This window comes from Notamacropus eugenii, chromosome 3 (assembly GCF_028372415.1).
Source record: "Notamacropus eugenii isolate mMacEug1 chromosome 3, mMacEug1.pri_v2, whole genome shotgun sequence".
Taxonomy (NCBI): domain Eukaryota; kingdom Metazoa; phylum Chordata; class Mammalia; order Diprotodontia; family Macropodidae; genus Notamacropus; species Notamacropus eugenii.
Genome location: NC_092874.1, coordinates 54,933,264 through 54,960,920, shown reverse-complemented (window position 1 = coordinate 54,960,920; position 27,657 = coordinate 54,933,264). Strand labels below are relative to the sequence as shown.

Sequence of the window (27,657 nt, the reverse complement as noted above, 5' to 3'; positions counted from 1 at the left end):
CTGCCTTGCAGGAAAGGGTAGAGACATTGAGTGTCTCACCTGGGTTCCTTATCCTGGCTTCCTTGGGACCCATGTTATGAGCTTTGCTTTGGAAGGCTGGCAGCTTTTGGTTGGGCTACCAGTTTGGTTTCTCCCTCACCACTGTAACATGGCACCTCAGTGAGAACTGGGACAAACTGGGATGAGAACTACAGGTCAAAAAGGAGAAAATTGCATTAGTTGGCTTGTTGTTTTTCTCCAAATGTTACCCATTTCCCATCCTATTTTCTTTACCCTGTTTCACAAACTCCTAGTCCTTACTTTGACAAGAGACACAATTTCTCAGTGTCCTCACTTTTTAAAAAATCGTATCAATGCTTCCTGCTATATTCTTATGGGAATATTAATAATACTATACTCCAAACTTTTATCAAGTACCATGTGAGTATAAAATATGAAACAGCCTAAGGGAATGAGACTGCCTTGACGCTGTAATCAATCACTCATCTTTTAAGTCAAAAGAAATAGTTGTGATTTTTAAACTGACATCAGAAATCTCACCTCTGCACAGGTTGTTGATTGCAGTTACACTTCTATTGGTTTGAAAATTGGCTTTTCTTATATTCTCAATAAAGAGGGTTTTCTGGTATAAGACACAGGCATTATTTTATGGTTGAATAATACCAGTCAATGTCCACAAAAGGAAAAAACAACTCACAGATTCATGAAGTGGGCACCTGGGTGGCACATTGAATAGAGTGCTAGCAGCCGAGCCAGAAAAACCTGGCTGTGAGACCTATTCCAAGTGTGAGCTGGCTTCTAGCCAGCGGGAAACATCCTAGGTGATTCATTCTGGAACCTGCTGTTCTTGTGGCTTGTTTGATGGAGAAAAGAGCTTTCAGAAGGCATTATTCTGTATCTTCCTTTGGATGAATTTAGTGAACTATTGATTCAATGTGTGTATTTGTGGTGGGCGGGGGGGGGGAGTGAGTTATTGGGTATTTTGTTCCCCTTTGGTACACTTCTCATTGCTGTCTTGACTTTAAACACTCTTGACTAAGCTATCACCAAGTGGGCTCGTCAAAGCCCCTCTCCCTGCATCTTTTTGTCTGCTTTGAATCTATTTCTGAGTGCTTGATCATTATAATAAAAATAATTAATATTCATAATAATAATAATGGCTAGCATTTATATCATGCTTTGGGGCAGCTAGGTGGAGTAATGCAGAGGGTCTGCTAGACCTGGAGTAAAGAAATCTCATCTTCCTGAGTTCAAATCTGACCTCAGACTCTTACTAGCTGTGTGACCCTGGGCAAGTCATTTAGCCCGGTTTGCTGCAGTTTCCTCATCTATAAAATGAGCTTGAGAAGGAAATGGCAAACCACCCCACTATCTTTGCCAAGAAAACCCCAAATGGGATCCCGAATAGTTGGACACAACTGAAATGAGCAAACATCGACAATATGGTGCTTTAAGATTCATCAAACACTTTACAACTGTTATGTTATCCTCACAACAACCCTGAGAGATAGGTGCTGTTTTATCCCCATGTTACAGATGAGGAAACTGAGGCAGACAGATGGTAAATGATTCATCCAGGATCATCCAGGTAGTGTAGGAGACCAGATGTGAACTCAGGTCTTTTTGATTTCAGTGTGACTCACTAGCTGCCACATTGTAGCACTCTGATGCACCATTGTTTATATCTCTTGACCCCCAACCTCTCATCCTTATTTTGTCCTTCCCTTTCCCAAGAGACTCTAGGCAATGAGGGATGCTTGTGGGAGGTCGCTTTATCAGCCAAGGTGGGGAACCCTTTTCCTTATCATTAAATTGTTCTTTAGAAAAAAAATGCTTTATATATATGCTCTTAAGGTTTAATTCATCTATGAAACCTTCTCAGACTACCTCTGCCCTCATCTGTTAACAACTCTATCACCTATTATATGCACTGTTCATTTAGCACTTATCCTAAACCACCTTTCATGGTCATTTACCTTTTTGACATGCATCTCTCACTTTTCCAACTAGGTTGTAATCTTCTTATGGGCACGGGATAGGTCTTATCTCTATTTGTGTCCTCATCACCTAGAACAATCCCTTATACTCAATACCCAATATAAGTTTATTGATAATGTTGACTGTTGAAGGAGAGATAATACCCTGCACTAACAGGCCCTTTTTACCAGTATTCAACATCCATGCCAAGTCTGTGCCTACATGTGTATAGGGTTAGTGGGCAGAATACACCAGACAACTTTATATTCTAGCAATTCTGCCTTCTCTCTCCATGAGGTGCACCATAAGTTCATACTAGTTATTCATACATGGGCTGGGTGAAACACAGAGGAGAAGGATGCAAAAAGGAGGGAAAAAAAGGCAAAAGTAGACAAGCTTCTCTCAGGAGTGAGAAGCACAGGGATTTTCTTCCATTAGTGCCTAAATGGAACAGGTTGCTTATCTCCATGGGTCTTCATGTATCTTCTGGCTTTTTACAGTCCTCGTCTTTGTCCTTGCCTTTGCTCTCAATGCTTGTTAGGGCCATAGATATTTTTATGCATAGCTCAGTAATAAAGGTTAAATCTATTTCTCCCCCGACACCGTCTTAAGGATTATAACAATCTAGTAGGGGACAAATAAGTACTAGGAAAAGCTGATTCTGTACCAGAGGAGAAATCCGTTCCATTCCATTTGAATCCCTAAAGTTATAGCTTTTGGAATATATTGGCCAAGTCAGATTTATTAATTGCCTTATAAAACGTACCATTCCTGGAAGAAAACTTAGATTACTGCTTACATCTGCAAGTGGATTCCAGAATCTCCATTGGTATATTATGCAGTGATTGCTTATGTCCATTTCTTAACCTTTCCTGATAGCTTTGGGCCCTGGTCCCAAGACTGTGACATCTACAAAGAAGCGTGGCTATATATGGTCACATGCAGGGCTGCTTCCTTTCTTAAGGGTCTTGATTCCTTGTCTGTGGTCTCACTAGTCCCCCTTTTTCCCTCATGGAGTCCTTGTTCATCCAGATACCTGGCTATTGAAGGGAACGCGCTTGTTGGTAAGATAACAATTTCATAGAAGAACAAAAGACAGAAAATACCCTTATTTCTTATCAAAGACCCTCTCCCCTCCAGTAGTTCAGGAGAACTTGAGTCCCAATACATTATTCCTAGCCCATGACATTCATCAATTAATTTTAACCTCCAAACTAAACATTTCGTCAGCCTCTTCATCCCAGTATAGCATTAGCCAGGTGAACACACATCATACTGCAAACCTAATACATATTTCATTGCAAGCATATTTCCCCAGTTCTTAACTACTCTTGTCATTATAGATTCAGAGCTTCAAGAAACCTTAGTAGCAGCCATTCAGACAATGCCCTCATTTTACATATGAGGAAACTGAGGTATAGTTTAATATCACACTTAAGCTTCTGGAAGACAGGGACAATATCATGTTCATATTTATATCCTCAGAGGTTAGCACAATGCTTAATAAACATTTGTTGATTGATGGATGGATGGATGCCATGAACACTCCTACATCTCTGTCTTTGCCTCCAGTTTTCCCCTCACCCATTTCTGTTCACCTGAGTCCTAACCTTTCCCAAGGCCCAGTTAAAATTAGGCCTCTGTGAACCATTCACGGACTCCCATCGCTCTTGATGTTTGTGCCCACCTTTGAACTTCTATTATAGTTTTCACCTCTGATTTCCATTTCGAATTTATTTTAGGATATCACTCTGTGGGGTATCTTTGGATTTCTTCTCTGTACTGTATTTTCTGTACTATTTCTCTGACAAGATTGTAAACCCATCAACAGTACAGGCCATATCTTAAAACTGTTGGTGTCCCCAGAATCCATCATGTTTTCCCTCATAAAGGAAGAAATCATGGGTGATAAGATAAAAGGAAAGCTGAATAACTTTGAGAGTTGGTAGATGTTAGGATGGGGGCAGGAGGAAGGGCTAAGTTTGTGTCTGAATCATCTAAAAATTTGCTGTCAAAGCATGGGTGATTTCAAAATAAGGGCTTAACTTGGGGGCTTCAATCATTGATATTTATATCAGATCAGAAATTCAGAATCAAAGGGAACATTAGAGGTCATCTGGTCTAAACACCTAATTTTATTTATAATTGACAAAACTCAGACCTAGAGAGGATGAATGATTTGACCAAGGTCACACATGTGGGAAATAGCAGAGTAGGATTTTAATTTGAAGTATTTTGTCTCTAAATTCAACACTGCTTCCTGTGTGCTCTCCCCCTCTCCTCCCCGTTGTAGCATTGCTAACATGACTGGGTGTTGGGTTTGGGTTTTTTTTCATTTTTGCACCATATCTTTGTTTTACAGAACATACTTTTAAAATGACTTTATTCTTCTTACTTCCTTTTGTAGTTCTTTGTGGCAGACACTGGGAACTAGTCTGCGATGCTTGAATATGAAGTAAAAATTTGTGCTGTAGGAGAGGACTCTCTTTATTGAATGACAGAAGCAACTTTCTGGCTGCATTCTGTATCTTAAAATTTCAAGATACCAGTTTTATCTTTCCCAGATAAAATGAAAATCAAACAATTACCCTTGGTTTTTTTTCTTCAGTCTATAAAGATAATTACTCACTGTGAATGGCCCCATACTGATTTCCAAACAGTTACCACTTCAGGCTTGCTGAAGGAGATAATTCTTGTTGTTTGAATTGCTTTGAGTGGGAGGCTGAAGTTGGAAGTAATAACTAACAACCCTTTCCATCTATGTCTTCAGGTACATCAGGGCCAAAATCTGTTTAGAAAATTTTTAAAAAGTGCAAATTTCTCATTTGAATGAAGGGAATCAGTATATAGTATAGTGGAGAGGATGTGAGCCTTGGAATCAGAGGCGCTGGGTTCAAATTCCAACTGTACCACTTCCAGGATGATCTTTAGTCAATTGCTGCACTTCCTTGGGCCTCAGTTTACTAATTTATAAAACCATGGTGTTAGATTCGATTACCTCTGAGAGACCTCTGCTTGCTCTGAATTCATGGTCTTCTGAAAAGGACTGATCTTCATGCTGTTATCTCCTGGAAAGGAATTATGAGTTAGGTCTGCCCTGATGTAGTCATACAGTTGGATAGTAATTATGTTTCATTTATGTTGCTACAGTATTAGTAATAATACTTTTCTCAAAATCATCCCTCAAGTAAGCACCCCGTATTCTAAACTCTAAACTATTAATGTCATTAAGAGAAAGTTTCTCTTTAGGGGTGATCTTTCTTGTTCTGCGTACAACTCTGAGTGATTGTTTTCATGAGACTGTGGCTGTTGCACTTTTTAAATTTTAAGTATCTCTTTATGGAATCAAGCAAGACCCACAATTTTTTAAAATGAAGTTTATTTAAGGATAACAAATAGTTCATTAAATGAAAAAAATGACAAGGAGTTCATTGAGCTGAAGCTGTTTATAAAGAGTGTTAACAAGTCCCCAAGTATAGAACCATTTTTGGAAGCATTTTTTGCCAGCAATGCCTCATAGCAGTCCAAGTGTAATCCCTTCTAGTCGGCTTTTGTGAAACATCAGCTATAGCACATCTTTGGGGCTGAAAAGTGGTTATCAGTTTATAGGTTTGGTCATCAATTTTTACAGTACCATTTTTGAGAAATATTCCCAGGAGTTGCCCATCTTTATATTAGATATTAGTTATTATTAGATATTAATATTATTGTTTGTAAGAGAAGAAGAACAAAAGGAGGAATAAAAAAATAAAGGGGGGGCTAGACAGAGGAAGGAAGAAAAGGGAAGGGAAATAAGAGGGAGTGAGAGAAGAGGAGAGGAGACAAAAAAAGAAAGGGGGAGTGAAGGAGAAAGAGAGGGAGAGAAGAAAGAAGGATGAGAAAGCAGAAGAGAGGAAGGGAGAGACAGAGAGAAGGAGAGGTCAGGGTTCAGTATGGGTCGGGAGAGAGAATACAGAGGAGATGGTTGACTATAGATTGTTGGCAAGGGCTTACGGGTGACTGAAGGACAAGGTAGATGACCTTTGGCCTTTGGTAATTCCCTGTATAGGGGATTAGATTACGAGAAAGAGAAGTGGCTGTGTCCAAGAATGTAACTGGAACAGTGGTGACTGGGGACCTGGGGTCTCCATTAAGCATTAAGTGAGGTGACTTCATGTGCAATGATGCTCCCCCTTTTCTCTCTCCCTCTCTTGATCAAGCTTGTTTAGTGGTAGAAAGAACTACTCTTTTACAACATCAGTGTCCTCTCTGGTTGCTGTGGTCATTGCTTCATAAATTGGAGGTTTCATTAAGTCTGTTTTTACCTCTGTAAGATGATTTGAATCTTCAAACTTGAGGCAGTTAATACAGGCAAGAAAAATATCTCTGCAAAGGTACACACCTCTCTGTAAGAAAGCGTCACGTCCACTTTGTAGATAAGGAAATGCAGAAATATCATATGGCTTTAGCAAATATGTTATACAGAGAGTGTCAGTGGCAGATGAGGGATGAAATTTTGAAAATTAGTTCTTTCAGGCCCTTGAGATACATGTAATAATAACAATAATAATTAATAACTAGCATTGATCTCACATTGTAAGGACAGCAAAGAACTTTGAACACGTTATTTCATAACAGCCTTGTGAGGAAAGTTCTCTTCTTATTGTTATGTTCTTTCAGTTGTATCTGATTCTTTGTGATCCCAATTGGGGTTTTCTTGGCTAAAATACTAGAGTGGTTTTCCATTTCCTCTTTCAGTTTATTTTACAAATGAGGAAACTGAAGCAAATAGGGTTAAGTTACTTGCCCAGAGTCACATGGCTAATAAGTATCTGAGACCAGATTTGAACTGATGGAGATGAGTCTTTCTGACACCAGGCCCACTGCACCATCTAACTGCTCTCTAAGTTCTCTTATTATCCCCATTTTACAGATGAGGAAACTAATGCTAAGAATGTTTAAGTGACTTGTCAGTTACCCACCCAGCAAGTATCAATCTGAGGGAGGATTTGAACTCAGCTCTTTTTGATTCCAGATCCACCACTCCAAATACACAGCACTATGTGCTATGTAGCATGGAACCTCCTCTCCACACATTCTCACACAGCTTTAGGACCCCTTACGACTTCTCAGATTTGAGGTGCTGATTTAGGTGAGTGTTTTTTCAAATCCACAGCTGGAAAGCCCCTTCAACTCAATAATTCTTTGTCAGAGCAAGCCAGGTGACGTGAAATAAGAATAAATAGCATTAAATTAGAATGAGATGCAAGGTATATAAGGATTTGAATTAGTTTGTAAATATTTCCCAGTTATTCCTTTGTCTCACCATGTTGAGGTCTAGGAGTGCAGGGAACTCTGCAATTCAAGGGCAAATGAAGTGGGTCCTGCCTCAGGTGAATTTGACCCAACATTGCTTGCAGTCAGAGACAAGTTTATCAAAACACTGATTGGGGTGGTCAAAAATTTAAGAATCTACTCTACTGGCCACATTTTAGGAGTCTGAGTATTTGTGATGCTTGTATTGACAAGCAGGGCAGATTGAATCTGAGCACTTTAAGAGAGACAAGATGGACCTCTTAGACACAAGACTGTGGGAGAATCTGGATCCAGGAGTGGCCACGTAGTTTGGCATGACTGGGAGGTAACAGAAGGGGTCTAGATGGAATTAAGGCATGGTGGTCTAGGGTGAGGCCCCAATGAAAGGGCAGGTGGAAGGGGAATTCCCCCAGGGGAATGCCAGGGACCTGGGCCATGTGGGAAAGTCCAGGACCTTTTAGGAGTCCTTCGTTTGTCCCCCATCAATCACACTCAGGGAAGAGAATTATCACTTCAGATTTGTAGGTATTAGAGACCAATGTACAAAATAACCTCTTTTCTTAGTTCCTTTTTCATCTTGGCACAGTGACTACTGAGCATTGACCACTCAGGAACCAGAACATCAGTTCATCTGACCCAGATATCTCCCTCTTGGTGTCTCTCTTCCCATCTTTATTATCTTTTCCCCTTCCAACCTGGTTCTTAAAACCCATATCAAGATTATTAGCATGGTCTCTCCATTTACCTGTAATAGTTAGCTACTGCCATTCATTTCTTGCCAACCCCTGGTAAAATTCTTGCTCTCTTTTGTGAGAAAATTATTAATAACCAATGTCTCAGGCAGATTCAAATCTCCCCTTTCCTTCCAAAGAACTGACTTTAAGTTCAGTTTTCTGGTAGGACATTACTGATAATGAGATTGTATTAACTTTCCTAGAAGGAATTTAATCTAAAATGAGGAAGCCCATTGTGTTTTGCTCAGGCTTGGGTGGGATGTACCTTCTTTGAATTGATAGCCTAAAGCTATAATTTCTTACTCAAGAGATACTCAGCCCTTCATTTTAATATAACCCACCCACCTCTAATCATGTTAACCAGTCAGATTTGATTGCTATTTGAGGGACCACCTACTGTTTTGAAAGATAAAAAAACTGTGAGTCCACTCCCATGATGGCCTTTGGTCCAAGAGAGATGGTCAAATGATCATCCTTTTATTAATAACCTACTGTTTTTATTATTAAAATGGTTAGGCTAAGCAGAAACTATGTTTCTCAAACCTTTTTAAACATCACACCTTTAAATGGCCCATGGTAGAAATGCACCTATCAAGTAAGAATTTCAAATGGATGATAACACCATGATTGGGGGCTTATTTAAAATCATCTGGGAAATAGAGTCCAGATAACTTGATCCAATACGCAAGGTCTTCTCTTGGCCTGAAACATGGTGGATAAATGGAATCCATTTATGGACACACAGGTATGAGTTCTCTGCTGTGCTAGAACAAATGAATGTTTTTATTTATGGACTTAAAAGCTAATTTTTGTATTCCAAGAGATTGGAGTCGCCCTCAGATATTATATCCTTGGGATGGACAAAATGTTTTCTTGAGTGGCACACAGATTATGCTGCTCAGGGTCCCCTAGCCTTATACGTACTGTGACAGTATTCTACATGAACTTGGAGATACATACCCTGTCCTTACCCCCCATGTGTTCAATTCACAGGCCCCTAGATTAACTCAGCTTCCCTTTTCCCTTGGGGAAAAAAAAAGAGAGATTCATGACTGAGTCAGTAATTGGATGCAACCTCCAATTCAAAGGCTGTCTTGAACATGTTCCTTCCAGGCTGACATTTTGCCCTCAATTAAGGATGTCTTGATGATAGATTCTAATCCACCAGGAAGTGTCTTGATCTTGACTTTCACTGAAGTTTGGCTTGTAACCCATTCTTTCAGTGTGATATATCTTAGGTATCTAGTTATCCTGTCTGTCCTTCTGTACCTCTCTTATTTCCTGGGCCCAGCTAAATCCATCTCATTGGGAAGATGGTGTTAGCCATCTGAGGAAAAAGGGAAACTGCTGCAGCTAGAGAAAGAAGATGATATTTCTTCCAGTAAGAACAAAATGGATGAAAGTTGTAATGAAGCAAATTTAGATTTAGTGTCTGGAAAAATATCCACAGTTAGACCTGTCAAGGAGTAGAATAGTCTTTGTCTAAAAGCAGTGGGGGCCCCCCCTCATTGAAGGTCTGTAAGTAAAAGTCAGAGGGTCATTGTCAGGTGTATTATAATGGGAGCTCTTGATTTGGTATTTTATATTAATTTATTTCATATTATATTAATTTATATTTCATTATATAATTTTTATATATTTCATATTAATTAACATTATATTTTAATATTATATTAATTATAGTATATTTATTTTATATTAATTAATATTATACTGCCAGCTTTGTGTTACTATTTCTTACTCAGTACCTGAGTAATTTTAAAAGTACATGATTTAAAAAAAATATACATTATTGCATTTTTATAACTAATAGTGAATTTTCTTTGGAGGCAAAAGCAGTGTTTTATACTTTTATGGTAAAGCTTACTCCTTGTATTTTATAGAAAATTCAGTGCAACAATCTTTCAAAGCAACAAGTTCCTACTGTGTACCATCCACCATGCCAAGCTCTGGTAATAAAAAAGACAGAAATGAAACATTCCCTGCCCTTACAACCTACTGAGTAGATTTAACAGATAAACAGGAAAATGAATACAAGAGGTATAAAAAGTGTTATCCTTTACTTTTGTGCTATATATAAATAAGCTTTATACTATGTCAGGCAGATTGCTCAAGAAGGAAAGATTGATTTGTTTCCTGCCAGAGCCAGTTCAGACTAACTTGGGATAGCTGATTGTTAAATTTTTAGTGTAAACATTAAAATCTTGGAGATTGACAAATGCTAAAAATCAGGGTCTGATTTATTGTGTTGTTGATTGTCTAGACTTAAGAAAGTGATGGAGAAAATATTAAATAATGCAGGCTAAAATGTATCCTGGGTGCATCCCTGCCACCCCCAATCGTTGTTAAGCATTTACCAGAATACTCCTCTTGGTTTCACTTCACAATCCACCCACTGCACCCATCACTCTTGTTTAATATACAGAAGAATGAAAATTATAGGACCTTGCTGATCAATATGCATAGCACTTAAAATACAAAGGTTTCTAGAGTCAGTCAACTGGCTCTTATCCTTAGCATCAAAAAACACTGCAGCTTATGTATTCTTATGCATGAGCAACCCTATAAATCAGATGTTGCAACATTATTCTGATCACTTCAATATGAATAACATTAAAGACAAAAAGAAAAAAATGTGTATGTAAATGAGAAGTTTAAATGAGCTGTCTAAAATCATAAGGAAAAATGAAAACTTTTTGGGAAGGTTTTCTCTTGAAAATCAGTAGATACTTTACTACCCTTTGTGGTATCAGGTAGAACAAACTCAGGCTTATTGTAATTTCTGTTTTTAATTCTTAGAAGTTTCAAAAGTGGAAGGAAATTATTTTTTTTCCATTGTGATTTATTGGTGTCTTAGTTATTAGAAATTCCAGAATTTTAAAGGGAATGATTTGGAGCTTTAAAAAAAAAAATCAGTTTGAAATTGTTCTACCTTCCCTTCTTTGTATTATTATGGATTTAGTGCCTACATAATCCAAGATTATGGTTATCATTCTTGTCAAAGTGCTCAGACACTAAAGTGACAGGAAATATGACAAATTCTCTAATGACGAATCGGTGAATAAATGATGTTGAAAAGCTCATTGACCTCTTCTGAAATGAACAAACTCACATTGAACCTATGTAATGGAAATGATAACGTTTATCATAGATCTCTCCCCTCGGATTTATCCTGTAGGATCATAACCAGATTCACCTAGTAAAATACTTTATTATCACCCTTCTCTCTGTGTGCCTTTTGTACATTCATTTTTAAATTTTGAGTGCAAAATTCTCTCCTTCCTTCCAGGACCTTCCTTACCTAACCCAGAAGGCAAGCATATTTAATGATACCCATTATATATATGAAGTCATGCAAAACATATTTCCATACTAGCCATGTTGCTATATATATATATACATATATAAATATGTACATATAGCAAAAAAAGTAGAAAAAATATGCTTCAATCTGTACTCAGAATTCCTCAGTTCTCTCTTGAGGTAGATAGCATCATTTTCATCATGAGTCCTTTGGAACCGTCATGGATCATGTATTGATCAGAGTAGCTAAGGCTATCTTAATTACTTATCATCATTGTGTGGAGAGTATAGTATTTCATGTTTTGTGTTTTGTGTTTATCCAGTGACATTGGAGAATTCACTTTCAACAATGATGACAATTCACATTTTCCATAGCACCTTAAGATTTACAAAGCCCTTTCTTTACAACAGTGCTGGGAGAAGTACATATGTTATTATCCCCATTTTACAGATGGAGATTCTGAGCCAGAGAGAAATTATTTGCTCACAGCGACATGGCTGGTTCGTGAAATCTATGGCAGGTTAAGTCAAAAGATTAAGTTTTGTCCTTCTTCCATGATGCCTTTCACAGTGTAAGCCTATCATAGACTATTAAATATATGTTTAATTAAGCTAACTTTATCATCCTGCTTTCAGATTTCTACAGTTCCTGTATATATTAATGAGTAGAAAAAGTATTCACATACTAATAGACTTCACTGCTGTGTCGTGGAAAGAGTATCAGATGTGAAATGGGAAGACCTGGGTCAAATCCTGGCATTTCCACTTACTACCTAGTTAGCATTAGTTAAATCACTCAAATTTTGTGAGCCTCATTTTCCTGCCCTGTAAAATGAAGGGTTTGGACTAAATAAACCTAAAGGCTCCTTCCTGCTCCAAACCTCAGATCCCATGTCTTTAAAGTGCCCTCTAAATATATTATCATTAATGATTAACAATTTTAATCATTAAAAGGTTTCCTAAAATTCAGGAGTTAATAACTAATAATTTACTTATTATTAGTTTATTGTTAAGAGTTAATAACTTTAACTGAGTTAATGACTCTACAGTAAAATTCTTTCTTTGTACAATAAATATTTTCTAAAGGCCTACTATGTGCTACACACTGTGCTATGTTCTAGACAGACATAAAAATAACTAAGATAGAACCTGTACTCCCAAGAAGAAGGTCATTTTAATTTTTCCATTTTTTTTAGTCCCACTTTAAAAGGTTCAGTTAATACACTTTAGCACCATCTTTATATTCAATTTTACTTAAACTCATTTGCAAACAATGCAGCCTAGTAGGTGGCAATTGTATTTTTCTAATGAAATTGAAAATGGATACTGTTCCACGTACATTCAAAGCGACCTTAATCTTACTTCCCCTTATACAGCAAGCAAGCTGCATACTGTGGATTTACCCTCAAACAAAAACTTGCTATGTAACCTCAGATACAAACACATTGGTTCTAGTTTTTTTCTTTCATTCGACCATATGTTGAGTGAGCAGTTAACAAATGATCTTATTGTAATGCATAAGCTCAGGGGGTCAGAATAAAGACGGCTTTGGGATTATCATATGTGACTTTCTTGATTCCAGAATAATGGAAATATCAATCAAAATGTAGAAATGATACATTTTAAGATTATTCCCTGCCATGAATAACAATTATAGAAGAATATTTTGTGAGTATATTATAGTTTTCATCCATTATCTCCTCATACTATTTAGGACATTTATATCTTCAGATGCTAACTGAGGAGGCCTCTGACATAGGTAGGTGACAAATATTATGTTCCTTTTAAGGGAGAAAACAGAGAGAGCCTAATTTTTTACTTACTCAAGACCCTGAGATCATTTGTTTAAAGCCCAGGCTTGCAAATTGTGTCATTTGTTCATAAGTATGATAATGTTTCTGGTCTTTGGGTAACATTGCTAATTAAGATATTATTTTAAAGATTTGGGCATGTCAGATTATACTCATTAAAATTTTTTTTCTGCAATAGTGGATGTTTTTTTAAATAATATTTTATTTTCTCCCAATTCCATGTAAATACATTTATTAACTTTCTTTTTTTAAGTTTTGAGTTCCAAATTCTATCCCTCCCTCCTTCCCACTTCCTGAGATGGTAAGCAGTCTGATAGAGGTTTTATATGTGCAGTCATGTGAAACATATTTCCCTATTAGTCATTTTGTGGAAGAAAACTTGAACCAAAAAAAGGAAGGAAGGAAAGAAAGAAGGAAGGAAGCAAGGAAAAAAGAAGGAAAGAGAAAAATAGACCATGCTTCTTTCTGCATTCAGATTCTTTCAGTTCTTTCTTTGTAGGCAGATAGCATTTTCCATCAAGAATCTTTTGGAATTGTCTTGATCATTGTACTGCTGAGAGGAGCTAAGTCTGACATAGGTGATCATCGCACAATGTTGCTGTTACTGTGTACAGTGTTTTCCTGGTTCTGCTCACTTCACTGTGCATCAGTTCACATGAGTTTTTCCAGATTTTTTCTGAAATCATCAGTAGTGGTTGTTTTTAAAGATATATGCAGCAAGTATTTACTCATGCCTAACTTTGGGCATAGAGTTTTCATTTATATCTTTTTCCTTCCCCTATCCCATCCCCAATCCAAGATATGATGTTGTTTGGAATCTTCAACCTGAAACTTTAATGGATACCAACTACGTGATATTAGGCAAGTGACTTAAACTTTCTAGGACTCAGTTTATTTTCAGTGAAACAAAGAGATTGGGTTAGGTAGCCTCCCAGTTAGGGGTTTTTATGTTAACTTAACATAGACCCCTTCTCAAAACTATATTACAAGTGTTATCAAAAATTAATTTTAAAAAATAGCACAAGATATTTCCTACCCTAAGGATTTCCAAAATTCTTTGACTGATGGAGACTGGCATTTTTATAGCAGCCATGCTTGCTAGCAAGTATAGTAGTAATAATATTTACATACCATTTACTGTGTCCCAGACACCATGCCAAGTGCTCTACAGTTATTACCTCATTTGATTCTCATAATAATCCTGGAAGGTAGGTACTACTATTATCCCCATTTTACAGATGAGAAAACTGAGGCAAACAGGGACTAAGTGACTTGACCAGGGCCAGCCAATTATTAAGTGTCGAGGGCTGGATTTGAACTCAGATCTTCCTGATTTGTGCCATCTACGTATGGCCACATTCACACCCTATGATGAGCTGGGGAGATCAAAGCATTGCAGGGCAGGAGATAGATTATGAGCTGGGGCTGTTTCCCCCATGCTGACTATTGTCTGTGTCCCCTGGATGGCTTGTCCCTCGTTGGTCTCCAGGGTGCTGCTGAGTGCTGGGGTGCCCTACTTGCACTCTTCCTTTTCCAGCAGTTGAATGTCTAGCCCCTTTCTTCTGCTTTTTTGGCACACTCCCCATCCCCTAAGATCTTGTATTTATTTCATTCATACTTAATATGTATACATGTTGTCTACCCTGACAAAATGGAAGGTCCCTGAGGGTAAGGACGATTTGTTTTTGTCTTGGTTCCCAGAGTGCTCATCACCTAGTAGGAACTTAATAGATAATTCTTTTGTTGATTGATTGATTATGGATTCTGTCTGATGCAGAGCACATAAAACACCAGCAGCTGGCGTGGGTGGTAGGTGAACAACATATGCATGTTGATTTAAATGTGATTTCTATGTCAGTGTTCTCTAGGCGCTGTGGATGGGACTAGGTCTGTCCTTGCACGGGCCTGTATATCCCTGAGATGGCAACACAGGGAGTCTAATGGGAAAGATGAACAGACGACAACTCTAGCATGGGTGGGCCCTACCAATTCTGCCACAAAGTCTGGAATGTGAGACAACAGCTCCCAGCTGGCCCTTGGGGGCCAAGAATGGAGTTTATTAGCAGCCTTACAGTCTGAGATGACAGACTGATGATATCTAGTAAGGGAGGGAAAAGGGAGAGCTGGAAGAGCAGAAGGAAACCAGAAGGGGTTGTTTCTGAGCTTTTGACTTTTAGGGTTTTTTCCCCTTTGCTTCTAGACATATGATTTGTATAATGAATGTCAGGGAAAAAAATCATAGCCATATGGGGAGAAAACTTTATTTTCAGCCATAGCTTGGTAAAGAAATAAAGATGGAAAATATGAAACATGAATTCCCCCCAAAAGACGGCATCCTCGTGGACATGTGCAAGACACTTCAAAATGGAGTGAGAAAAGCATGAGCCTCAACTATTGAGAAACATGGGTTTGAATTCCACTTGGGATACTTGCTGTTTGTCACTCAGTTTCCTCATCCCTGAAATGGGGACAACTATAATCCCAGTACCTTCCTCAACAAGACTGTTATGAGGATTATTATTATTAGTCATTATTATTTTGTACCTTTGTATAAAATGCTTCAATAATCCTCAAAACAGAGATTGGAATTATGCAAGAAAAGTTACAAGAAGTTTAAAATATCCTTTAACCCCAGAGATCCCACAACTGGGATTATATCTCAAGGAGATTATTGGTAGTCCCAAAAGACCCAAATATATAAAATTATTCATATTGCTAAAAAAAGTGGATAATTCTAAGGTACTATCTTTAACAGCTCACATTTCTGTGACACTAGAAGGTCTGCAAAATGTTTACCTCACAGGAGCCCACTATGTGAGTAAACAGCGCCATTTTTACTCACAGAGATGACAGAAGAAAATTGATTTTCCTAGGATCACACACTGGGATTCGAACCTAGGTCTAGCAAGTCCCTCTGGTACTTTTCCTCCTGATTAGTAAATTATGACATTTAAGATATGTTATGGTTTAAATTGGCTTTTGTGGGATGGCCTGTGAAGCTTTTATCCTTATTATATCATTTCTATGGAAAAATGAATTCCAGGTTCTAAATGACTGACTCACAACCTTTCAAAATACAGCCCTTTTGTTAGCTACAGACAGATTGTGGTCATAGAAATTAGAATTTTTGAAAGCCGTCAGCCTTCTAGATTTTATGCACTCTGAATGAACGTATGGTACGGAGGTTTGCTTCTTAATATTTTATTGTTTCTTGCCTTTTTCTTACCAAGACTGGCAGGTTTAGTTTTCAGATTGGTGTCTTTAAGTTCCTCTTCTTGGCCAAGAAAAGAAAGTGCTGCGTTAATGAGTTCAGGCAGAGCATTCCTAGAATATATTATATGGATAAAAAATTCAGAGCCTTAGAGGTTAATTAATCCAGCCTGTCATTTTACAGAGGAGGAAACTGAGGCCAGAGAGAATAAATATATTTATCCAGGGTCATGCAGATAGGATAACAGCTAAAAGGGGCCCAAGAGATCATCTAGTTTTACTCCTTCACTTTGTAAGTAAGGAAACTGAGGCCCAAAGAGATTTAAGTATTTTGCATAAGATCACACAGTGAGGAAACAGGAGAGTCAAAATTCAAACCCAGGTTCTCTAAGTATAAATCCAACATTCCTTCTACTGTTCCTTATAACAGTGAGTCACAAGATAAACTTCTCAGTTATGTCCTCTTTAATATCAGACAGATACTCAGTTGTAGGATGTATGCCCTTCTGAAGGTGATTAGTAAATTTCCAATAGTTTGAGATTCTGATTGAATTAAAAATGTATGCCTGGGCTTCATCAAGATGGCGAATTTGGGTTAACAATCTTGATACCTTTTCTTTTCTCAGGCACTGTGGGCATATAGCCTTCTTGCTGACCTTCATTCATTTAGGTCAGTTCTTGGTTGGCATGATATGAATGTAGCTCCTCAGTATAACAGATAGAATGACTCTATACTTGCTCTTTTCATTGCTGTCCAAGTAATTGGACCATTGGCTTATTCTGCTGCTTGTGATGACCTTCCATCTTTGACTACATCGTCGCATGAGAAAATTTCCTTTTACTAAAACCATTACACTCTCTCCCCCTATCTCTATTAAATTTTAGCTGTGTACAACCTTGACCTTGGAGAAATGAAAAGAAAACACATCTACCTCTTTGGAGAAGAGTTATGGATGTAAAATTCTGCCTACTTTGTTAGATTCAGCCACTTTGTTGGTTTGCCCTCCCTAAATGTTTTTCTTTATTGATTTTCCTTAAATGTTTTTTCTTTCCTAGAAGGAAGTTTTTAGTCATAGGGAGAGGAGTCTTTGGGAACTTAAGAGGAAATGCTTGATATTTTAAAAGATTAAAATAATAAGAAGCGAAAACAAAATTCAATGAAAAATGAAAAAAAAAATTCAGCTGAGTACTCACTATATTCATGAAGTGTTTCCCTAATCATCAGCTAGTCTCTAGTCTACATTCCTTTTCAAACCAGGCTAATTAAATATAATTCATTTCAGCAAGCATTTTCTGAGACCTTAATAGGCACACTTTTTCCTTGTCTATATATCATATCTGTGTTGGTTAATTGTTCTGTCCTTTTTATCTGCTCTCCTCCCAACCACCAGATAATGGCTAACTATGAATCCTATTCATTCTTCTTCATCTTTAGAGACTGACTTCATTTTTATTACTAGGCAGGGACCATGTTTAACCTTTACTGTTTCCCCTTACCCAAGGGTCTAATACAGTGGTATTTATGGTCAATTGAGGAATAACTTGAAATCAGGGTGAGCCAAGGAGGGGATGAACAGCATATGAAACATATGGAAGGGTCTGATAGGCAGCTCAGAAGACCTCAGTTATAATTTAAACAGGGAACGTTTTTACCTGAGTGAAAACTAGACAAATTACTTAATCTCTCTAATCCTGTTTCCTAATTTAAAAAATTGGGATAATGATTCTTGGACTCTTATCACACAGGGTTGCTGGGGAGAAGGCAAAGTGCACTTAAAAGAGCAATTTTTATTTCATAGATGTCTTAAGGCCATTTATGGTGGTATGTTTATAATAGAGGTTATTCTGTGTCAGACTTGGTCTGTTTCCCTGTAGCTTAACCTGAAGCACTTTGGTCAAACATTGATTTTGCATTTACTGAAGCATCATTTGAAATTTCTAATGGAAAAAACAGCAGTGAAAACATAGTTTTTGTTCTTTTTGTACTGGCTTAGTTGCTGAATTTAGAGCAAGTAGAGCACAATAGTTCATTAAATATGTTTGAAAAGAGATGCTACATATAAGATACTCCAAATCAATCTTTCTCTACCTGTAATATATAATACTTCTAATCAATAGCCCATCTCCTTCTTTTCTTTTCTTCTCATCTTTTTTTTTTTCTTTGCATGTTCTCTTATAAGCTGAAACTGCTAAGCGTTCTATTGGATGAAAAGTTCAGTAATTTTCCACAGCAAAATAAGACCCCAAATGGTTTGGGAGAAAAATGATGATGTGAAATTCTCAGAAGATAGAAGGAAGCATCTCTGCGTTTTCTCTTCCATCTCTAAAGATCTGATTATCAGCTCCAATGACAAAAAATAACTTAGTGTCAAGGTATAGAATGTTCACCTGTTTCTGACAATGTTCTTTCAACTAAATGAAGGTTTGAGCCAGTAGGAGGCATAGCTACAAAGTAATGGTACTTTTTTTTTTCAACAAAAATACCAGTACTCCTAAGTCAACCTTGGGCATCTGAGTGCCAGTGGTGCTGCTACTGCCAAGGTCATTTTTGGGACTTCTCTCTTGTAATTATTTTTATAATCTTTGCCATATTCTTTTGAGTATTTTTGGTGGTGGCAAATCTTTGGCCTTGAAGGATGTATTTAAATTTTGGAAGCTGACAAAGGACATTTAGAATTCTAAATTCTGGTGAACAAAGTCAGTGACTGAATTAAGTAAAACTTTTTTATTTTAGTCAGAAATAAAGTAAGGAGATGGATATTTTTGCATGTCTTCTCTCCTGGATGGCAGTGCAGCTCCAAAGAAGAGCTCCAGCTATAGCAGCATCCTTGAAATAACTGTTCACCTACCTAAGGGGACCATTTTGATGGTCAATGATCATTTAGATGCATAAGTTCTGAGTATAATAGTATAATATGTAGGTGTAACATCTATGAATGCACATATCTGTTATACAAAGTCACACATGTCTTCCTCAGGTCCTCTCAGAACATATGCCCAATATTGCAAAAAAAAAAAAAGACTGATTTAAAAAATATTTATATGTGCATATATTTATAAATACATATATGTGAATATATTAAAATATACAACTCCTGAGTATAATAGTATAACATATGTGTATATATATATATGGTACTCGGTCACACATGTTTTCTTCATGTTCTTTCAGAACATATATGTATGTATATATTTTAATATTAAAATGTATTTGTTAATTTAATGTATTACTCTATTAATTTAATGAAAATTAAGTTATATACACATATATATGTATATATTTAAATTAGCCTATACATATTTTTAGTCAGCATATATGTATGCATACATATACATATTTTAAATCAGTCTTTTTTCTTTTCAGTATTGGGCATATATTCTGAGGGAACCTGAGGAAATCATATGTGACCCAGTATAATATATACTATTATACTTAGAACCCATACATGCAAATAATTATTGACTGTCAAGATAGATATATTTTATATGTGTATGTATACACATATATGCATACATATATGTATACAAGGAATTGTGTATGTGTGCATACATATACATATATACACATGCACACACATGCATATATATGTATATGTATATACATATATACACTTTTTAATCAGTCTGTTTTCTTTGCAATATTGGGCGTATGTTCTGAGAGAACTAGAGAGAGCCTAGTATAATTGGTATTTTTTGTAGGTTTGGGTGAATTTGGTTGGAAGTGACATTTGAGATTAACTTTTACATACAAGTTGATACTAGGTTCACTCTCAACTATAAAGTAGGGAGGAATCTCCATTTCAGCTCTTACCCATTACTTTTGCTCTAGGGACATACCTTCTCCCTATACTATATATATAGAGTTCTTTGATAATTTTTAAACTTGTTTTCAGTATCCCCAGAGAGAACCTGATTTAATGACATAGTTTTTAATATAAGGATAGAAAAACTTCACCATTAGAAAAGGAATCTGGACATTCCTACATGCTTTAGCACACATACATACATACACACACACACATACACATACACACAGGAAATGGTGAGATTTGGGAAAGGGACTGTGATAACTTCAGTGAAAACTTAGTAAGATGACAGACTGAGAGAGGAAAAAAACATAGAAATAGGAAAATTGGAAGAAGCTAGATCAAATTTCTATTTTCTCACTACTTTTAAATAAAATAATGAAATCTTGATTCTTAAAACCTACCCCTTTCTATCAGCCCAACTGTTCACATATGAAAGGAGTACCTAGCACAGAGAAGGGGCATCTCAGGCTTCTCAGCCCTAGTGGTCCCTCCAGGTACCTACTCATTGTTCCTACATGAAATAACATAGCTCACCACAACCTTTGATGCCTCTGCTTCCAAGGATTTAGAAATGTGGCTGGTGCATCGTGACAGATGGTAGAAGTCAGACCAAGCTTGGTGTGGGTAGAGAGGCAAATGAAATTATGATAGAGGTGATAACCTGGGGCAGTAGTCAAGATGAGAATAAATTCTATAGGAATAGTCACAGAAGGAGAGAAAAGGACAGGAAATTTTTGTCAGAGTTAGAAATTCTAGATGTTGAGACCTCGCAAGTGGAACAGTTCTGTGTGATGGTGAGAATTAAGATATGGCCACCCTACTGGGTGGATCTGGTAGTCAGACTTTTTCAGGAAAGGGATAGGGTTGTCATGGAGATGATCTTCCTAGAGGAAAGACAGCTTTCTATTCATTGGAGAAGTTCTTAAGGAAAAGAGTAAGGTTTAAGGGAATTTGGGCAGTGTAATACAACAGACATTCTAAGGGGCAGACTGAGAACACCTAGGAGAAAGACAGGAAGAAATAGAATGGGACTAATGAGAGGTACAGTTGAGTAGGGATAAGAATAGGGGAGTGGAAGAGAGAAGAGATTTGTGTCTTATGTGGTATTTCAAGGTCATGAGGATGAGGGAAGAAGGATACATAGATTATAATAGCCTTTTGGTCATAGTGGAGGGGGAGTGATAAGTAAGACAAATTAGCTAAGTAATGGAGGAGCTTGTCAAAGTCATTAGTCCTAGCTGTCCAATTAGAATGCCAGTCAGCTAGAATGCTGGGTAGAACTTCCTCCTCTTCAAACTTCACTACCCAGGGAAAAGAATTCCCTGTGGCCATTGGTTCCTAATGATAATATAAGGAAGGAACTGGTTTTGTAAAAAGTTACAATTGAGGCACCTTTATGACAATAAATTGGTCTGAGATGCTTTTTTTTTTTTGGAATGCCAACAATTGATCCCTTAACAAAAGCTAAATATTTTTGAAAATTAAGAATAAATGTTCAACAAAAAATAAAATAAAATAAAATAAAAAATAAAATAAAATAAAAATAAAATAAATAAATAAATAAATAAATAAATAAATAAATAAATAAAAATAAAATAAAAATAAAACTAGAAATGTGGGAATGGAAGGGACTAGGTTGTGGAAAACTTTAAATGGTGGGCTGAAGATTTTATATTTGATCCTAAAGGCAGCAGGGAACTTTTGAACATTTTGAGCAGGGGAGTAATATAATCTATGTTTCAGGTTTTGCTAGATTAAATCGTGAGCCACAGATGTAAGGGCTAAAGAAACATATGAAAGCATAGTCATTCTCATGGACTTTATGCTTCAGTCAAGCTTACTGTCCCTGTACCTTGTCAGGCACTTTGCATGTAGGTTCGTATTGGTCTCTTTGCTTAGAATGCCTTCTTTTGTGCTCCTTAATTTTTCTGCTTTTTCCATCCTTCCCACTAGCCCAAAGGCCAGCTCCATCGAGCCACTTATTTCTTCAGCCATCAGTGTCTTCTTCAAATAATCTCATAACACTGTACACTCCTTTTATGCATTTTGTCATATTTAATTTGCCTAATGTGTACACTTTTCTAATGTGTCATAATGTGTACATCCTCCCATTTTATGAGATGGTAAAGTTGTGGAAGCCAGTTTCCTTGGTTTATTCATCTTTGTACTTTTTATGATGCCTAGAGCAGTGTACTGCACATACCAAGTATTTAATAAAGGCTTTTAGAATGAATGAATTTTGACCCAAAATATTTAAATGAAAAAGATAGAATGAAGATTTTTTTTGCTATAAGTAGTTGTTTTAGTACTGGTAAGTCTGCATGCTATTTGCCCTACCTCTGCTGCCTGTCAAAACTCAACATATGAAATTTGGGTGGAAAATTGTTAATAGAAGTGTATGCATTGTTGAAAAGGCAGATACACAGACTTTATAGATTTCTGATGGCACATGTTTTCATCTTACTATTCCCTTATTTCAGCGACTTGCTGTCATCTGAATACTTGGAGAGACACATTGACCATGGAGGAAAAATTGTGGAAGTTAAAGTAAGTGAAACTTTTCTCTTTGTGTGTGTGTGTGTGTGTGTGTGTGTGTGTGTGTGTGTATGACAATTTGTGAGACTTTTGCTTTACACAAAAAATAAAAATTATATTTTCCCCCTTGCGTGAATTCTTATTAAAACAGCTAGGTGGCACAGTGGATAGGGCACTGAACCTAGAATCAAGAAGGTTTGAGTTCAAATCCGTCTTCAGATGCTTTCTGTGTGACCCTGGGCAGGTCACTTAACTGCTGTCTGACTCAGTATCTAATTTGTAAAATGAGGACATTGTCATACTAGCAGGGTTATTTTGAGGAGAAAATAAAGTAATATTTTTAAAGTGCTTTACAAACCTTAAAGTGCTATATGAATATTAGCTATTGTTGTTATGAAGCAGTTTGGAGAACGAATTTATTATTCCTTATTTATCTCTGATTGGGATCACCCAGTTTTGGGAAGCTTCACTTAAGAAATGTAAAGATAACTGTCCTTGAAATACTGAAGGAGAATAACGTGGCATTTCTTTTAAGCACAAAAGATAGAGAGATAGACAGTCAGGATAGATAGATGGATGGATGGATGGATGGATGGGTGGATGGATGGATGGATGGGTGGATGGATGGATGGATGGATGGATAGACAGATAGATAGATAGATAGACAGACAGACAGACAGACAGACAGACAGATAGATAGATAGATAGACAGACAGACAGACAGACAGACAGACAGATAGATAGATAGATAGATAGACAGACAGACAGACAGACAATCAGGATAGATAGATGGATGAATGGATGGATGGATGGATGAATAGGTAGAAAAATAGGCAGTCTACATATATAGATACGCAAATAGTCTAAACAAATACATAGAAAGATAGGATAGATAAGATAGGTTAGATAGAGACAGACAAAGCGTATATACATGTAGATGCTGCTTTTTCTTTCTTAGTGTTTTTGCCTTCCTTTATATCCTCAGGGCTCAGCTGGTGCCTGGTACAGTAAGCACTTATGTAATAAATGTTGCTGACTGTTGACTGTTGGTTCTGTGACCTCGTATTGCAAAGGAGGAATTAGTTTCAGAAGACAATCCCATTCAGAAACCTAAAAGACTGAGCACCATTACCTGTGTCCTGTGGCCAGCTGGACTTAAGTGATGCTGATCACCTGTGCCAGGCTGCCAGGTGTGGTTTTGCTGCTCTGTAGGGAGTTGCGGGAAGGGCTGGGCATCAGCTTCCCAGCATTGATGCAGGCAACGCCTGTGAATGAGAGCTTGGAGAGAGCAGAGTCCTGCTTTTACATCAGTGTCCTGCTGTTCCTTACCTCTCTGGGCCTTTATTTCTCTCTGTAAAATGGAGGGTTTGGACTTGTTAGCCTCAAAAGTGACTTACAGTTTGAAATCTATGAATTTATTACCATTCCTTCCCGCTAAATTTGCAGTAAATGATTGTTCAACGTCCCCCCCCCCCAAAAAAAAACCCTCATGACTTGCTCATTTTCATGTGATATAGGAAAGCAGAATAGATAGTTTCAGTCACAGAAGGAAAAATAAAACAGAGAATCCAAACCCTGAAAGTGCATGGTCTAGATGAGTTTTGATTTTAATAGAATACTTTTTCTTGGGTTTGCCTCCTTTTTGACATAGGGTCACATCTTGCTAACAAAGACTCCAGTTTTGCCTTTGTAGAACAAAACCCTTCCTCTCTTCTGCACAATATTGGTTTCACTACTTTTCTCCATTAGTTAGAAGAAGAAGAAAATTTTCCCCAAGGCACCAAACCTGGTATGTCATCACCCTCAACTTTTGCCCTAGAAGGAAAGAATGTAAGTCATTCTGGTGTTATCTTTAGGAAATTGTCTTTACCAGAATTCTTTTTATGAAGGCTTAATCACTTCCTAGGGCTGCATTCCCCAACCTTCCCCCCCAACCCCAACCCCCAGTGTTTCAAAGCCCAGGGAAGTGGAATGCCAAAACATTGTCTGAATATTTCCCCTTCTCCTCCCCTTAGGAAACAGCATTGATCCCATTCATCACCTTCACTTGTTTCTAATCCATTAAAAAAATCTAATTCAAAAATTTCCTCTGGGTTTTCTCCAGGAACAGAGTGTGACCATTGAACCCTGACCTCCTGGTTTGAATGCTATTTACTTCCCTGCCACCCCTACTCTGTTGTACCTTCAATGTAGGTTTTTTCTCCTCCCATGAATGTACCCAGTAAGAAGTCTCTTTTTTTTCCACAGGGACTCCTTCAGCATCCAGCTTCTCCTTCTCTTGCTCATCTATGTGCTTACTTTCAGTCTGTGTGTGTGTGTGTGTGTGTGTGTGTGTGTGTGTGTGTGTGTGTGTGTATGTGTGTGTGTTTATTTCCAAGTGAGACTTTCCACACAGCCCTACATTGCTTCTTTTATTTTTGTTTTCTGAATGTAACTTAAAAATTATTCTCTTCATGTCAGCTTTCTGGCTTAAGTTTTCTTTTTTGGTTGTTGTTGTTTTGTATGTACATATTCAGCTTCATTATCAGGGGCTCTTTATTATTCTAAGAAAAAACACAATCAGGCCAAGAGTTCTTTTTCTTCCTCATTACTCTGACTCTTTATAAAATAGTTTATGCATATTTTTGGCGATACTTAGTATGAATGAAATGATAATACTGATTTTTGAGGTTGATTGCCTAATAGAAGCCTGCTGGTAATTTCAAATGGGATCTGAATGTAGATTTTTTAGTGGTTAAATTTGGGGGACTATAAATCTTCATTTGTGAGTAAATTTATTTAAAAGGGTACAAATGTGAAAGGGAGACTAGATATAATTTTGTATGAAAAAACGTGAAAACAGCAGGAAACTTTAGAAGTAACTATCAGATTCATTTATAAGAAAACATTATTGAGATTTTTTTTAATCCTTCTGTGGAATTACTTACGTATTAACATGGTTATTTTTAATTTTTGGTAGTTGAAATAAACCTGATTCAAAAAGAGGGGGAGAAAAGATTGTAAATAAACCAGCTTTAAATGGGAAATGCGTTTTTGAGCTATTTATAACGAGTTTGTCTGTATAGTAAGTTGTAATGACATTGTATCATAAACACTTCCTTTACTGAAATGTTACAAAGCAAAAAGGGGACATCTTTAAGAGGAAAAGTGGCTTTATTGGAAGCCGTCACATGTGTTTAGACTGGGAGGAAACGTGGTGCGAAAGGAGTCAGAAGACCTAATGCACGTCTCAGTTCTGCCACTTAGAGCAAGTGACCCTGAACAAGTCATTTAACCAGTCTAGGCCTTAGTTTCCCTGGTTGTAAAATGAGTGAAATGAATTCGATTATCTCCATTAGAACATAAGCCCCTTGAGGGCAGCCCCTGTATTGCACAGAGGCTGTCTGTTTTTGGAAACATCAGTGTTTAGCACATAGTAAGCATTCAATGGGGCAGCTAGGTGTTGCAGTTGATGGAGTGCTGGGGCTGGAGTCAGGAGGATCTGAGTTCAAATTTGGCCTTAGACACTTCCTAGTTGTGTGACCCTGGGCAAGTCACTTAATCTTGTTTGCCTCAGGTTCCTCATCTGTTAAATGAGCTGGAGAAGGAAATGGCAAATTACTCCAGTATCCTTGCCAAGAAAACCCTCTATGGGGTGATGAAAAGTTGGCCATGACTGAACAACAAAGCATTTAGCAGATCCTTTTTCGTTCATTCGTTCTTTTAAGGTAACTTTTAGTTCTAAATCTATGATCCTATGAAGACAGAACTCTTTAAAAATAAAGATTACACAGTGAGACTTTAATTAAGCAGAATGTTTGGAGAATGGAGTTTCCTGATTAATTTTAAAAGTCCAGATTAACTTAGAATTATTATAGTTAATCTTTTTATTTTCAGGCATGGTTGAAAATATTCCTTAATGATGTTCCTGCACATTCGTTATCTTATTGACTTTTCATGAATATTCTGGAATTATGGTGATATATACATATATACATACACATATATGTACACACATATGTATATAAATATGTCACATACACATGTATATTGTGTATGCACATGTGTGTACATATATGTATATGTGTGTGTTTAAAATAATGTCTAGGAATATGAGGCAACTGAAGGTTTTAGGAGGTCATAGGAGTTTCCCAAAGTCACACACACAGCTAGTCAGTATTGGAGTTGGGACTCCAACCACACTGCTTTCCAAAATGTCTTAGCTCACTTTCCTGCCTTGGTAAAGACTTTAGATTGAATATCGTTTTATGACTCCTTGATGATGGGACATCCTTCAGCGTCAGTCCTGATCACTCATCCTCACTGGAGAGTAGTATGGTCATAGAAGCTAGAAATGGAGGAGATTGAAACTGCCCTTACACTGAATCCTAACCCTTCAGCTGAAGTGTACCCAGAATAGCTCAGTCATTGATACATGATTACCTTGCCCTTTATCCCTTTGCCTAAGGCTGAATGCAGCCAAGTGTTCTCGGTAATTGAGATCTCCTGTTTGGTAGGCGACAGCTATTTGAGGTTTGTGCATCAGGGCAGAAAGAGAATGTATCACAATCTGATTTTATTGTGTTTGTTTACAGCTATTCTCTATCAATATTGTGTTAATTCTATGGGAACCTTAAACTGTTTATTTATGGTCTTTCATTCTTAGCTTTAGAGACATGGTTTTTAGATACACTTTCAATTATAACTAATTATAGTTAATAAAAAATTATTATGGTACTATAGTGTATTATATAATACAACAGGTTTATTAGAATAATATATTCTATTAATATATTATGTTGTAATAATATAGTTGTTATATAGCATAGTATGACATTATATTAGAATAATATAGTAAAATAGTTATATAATGATAGAATCTATTATGATATAGTATAATAATTTTATTATCATAATATGACATAATGTAGGATAATATAATTATATTATAACAATGTGATATATTACATTATGACATACACATGCTACTACATACAACTACAT

The 27,657-nt window shown here is 36.9% G+C and overlaps 1 protein-coding gene across 10 annotated transcripts in view; it reads left to right on the top strand.

Annotated features, from left to right (window-relative positions):
• Nucleotides 1-27,657, top strand: part of ADAM22 (ADAM metallopeptidase domain 22) — a 262,858-nt gene that overhangs the window by 102,053 nt on the left and 133,148 nt on the right. For all 10 annotated transcript variants that reach the window (XM_072651557.1, XM_072651551.1, XM_072651554.1 and 7 more), the window contains exon 4: nt 22,620-22,686. In XM_072651557.1, the coding sequence (XP_072507658.1) occupies nt 22,620-22,686 (67 nt within the window). The remainder of the gene's footprint in view (nt 1-22,619; nt 22,687-27,657) is intronic.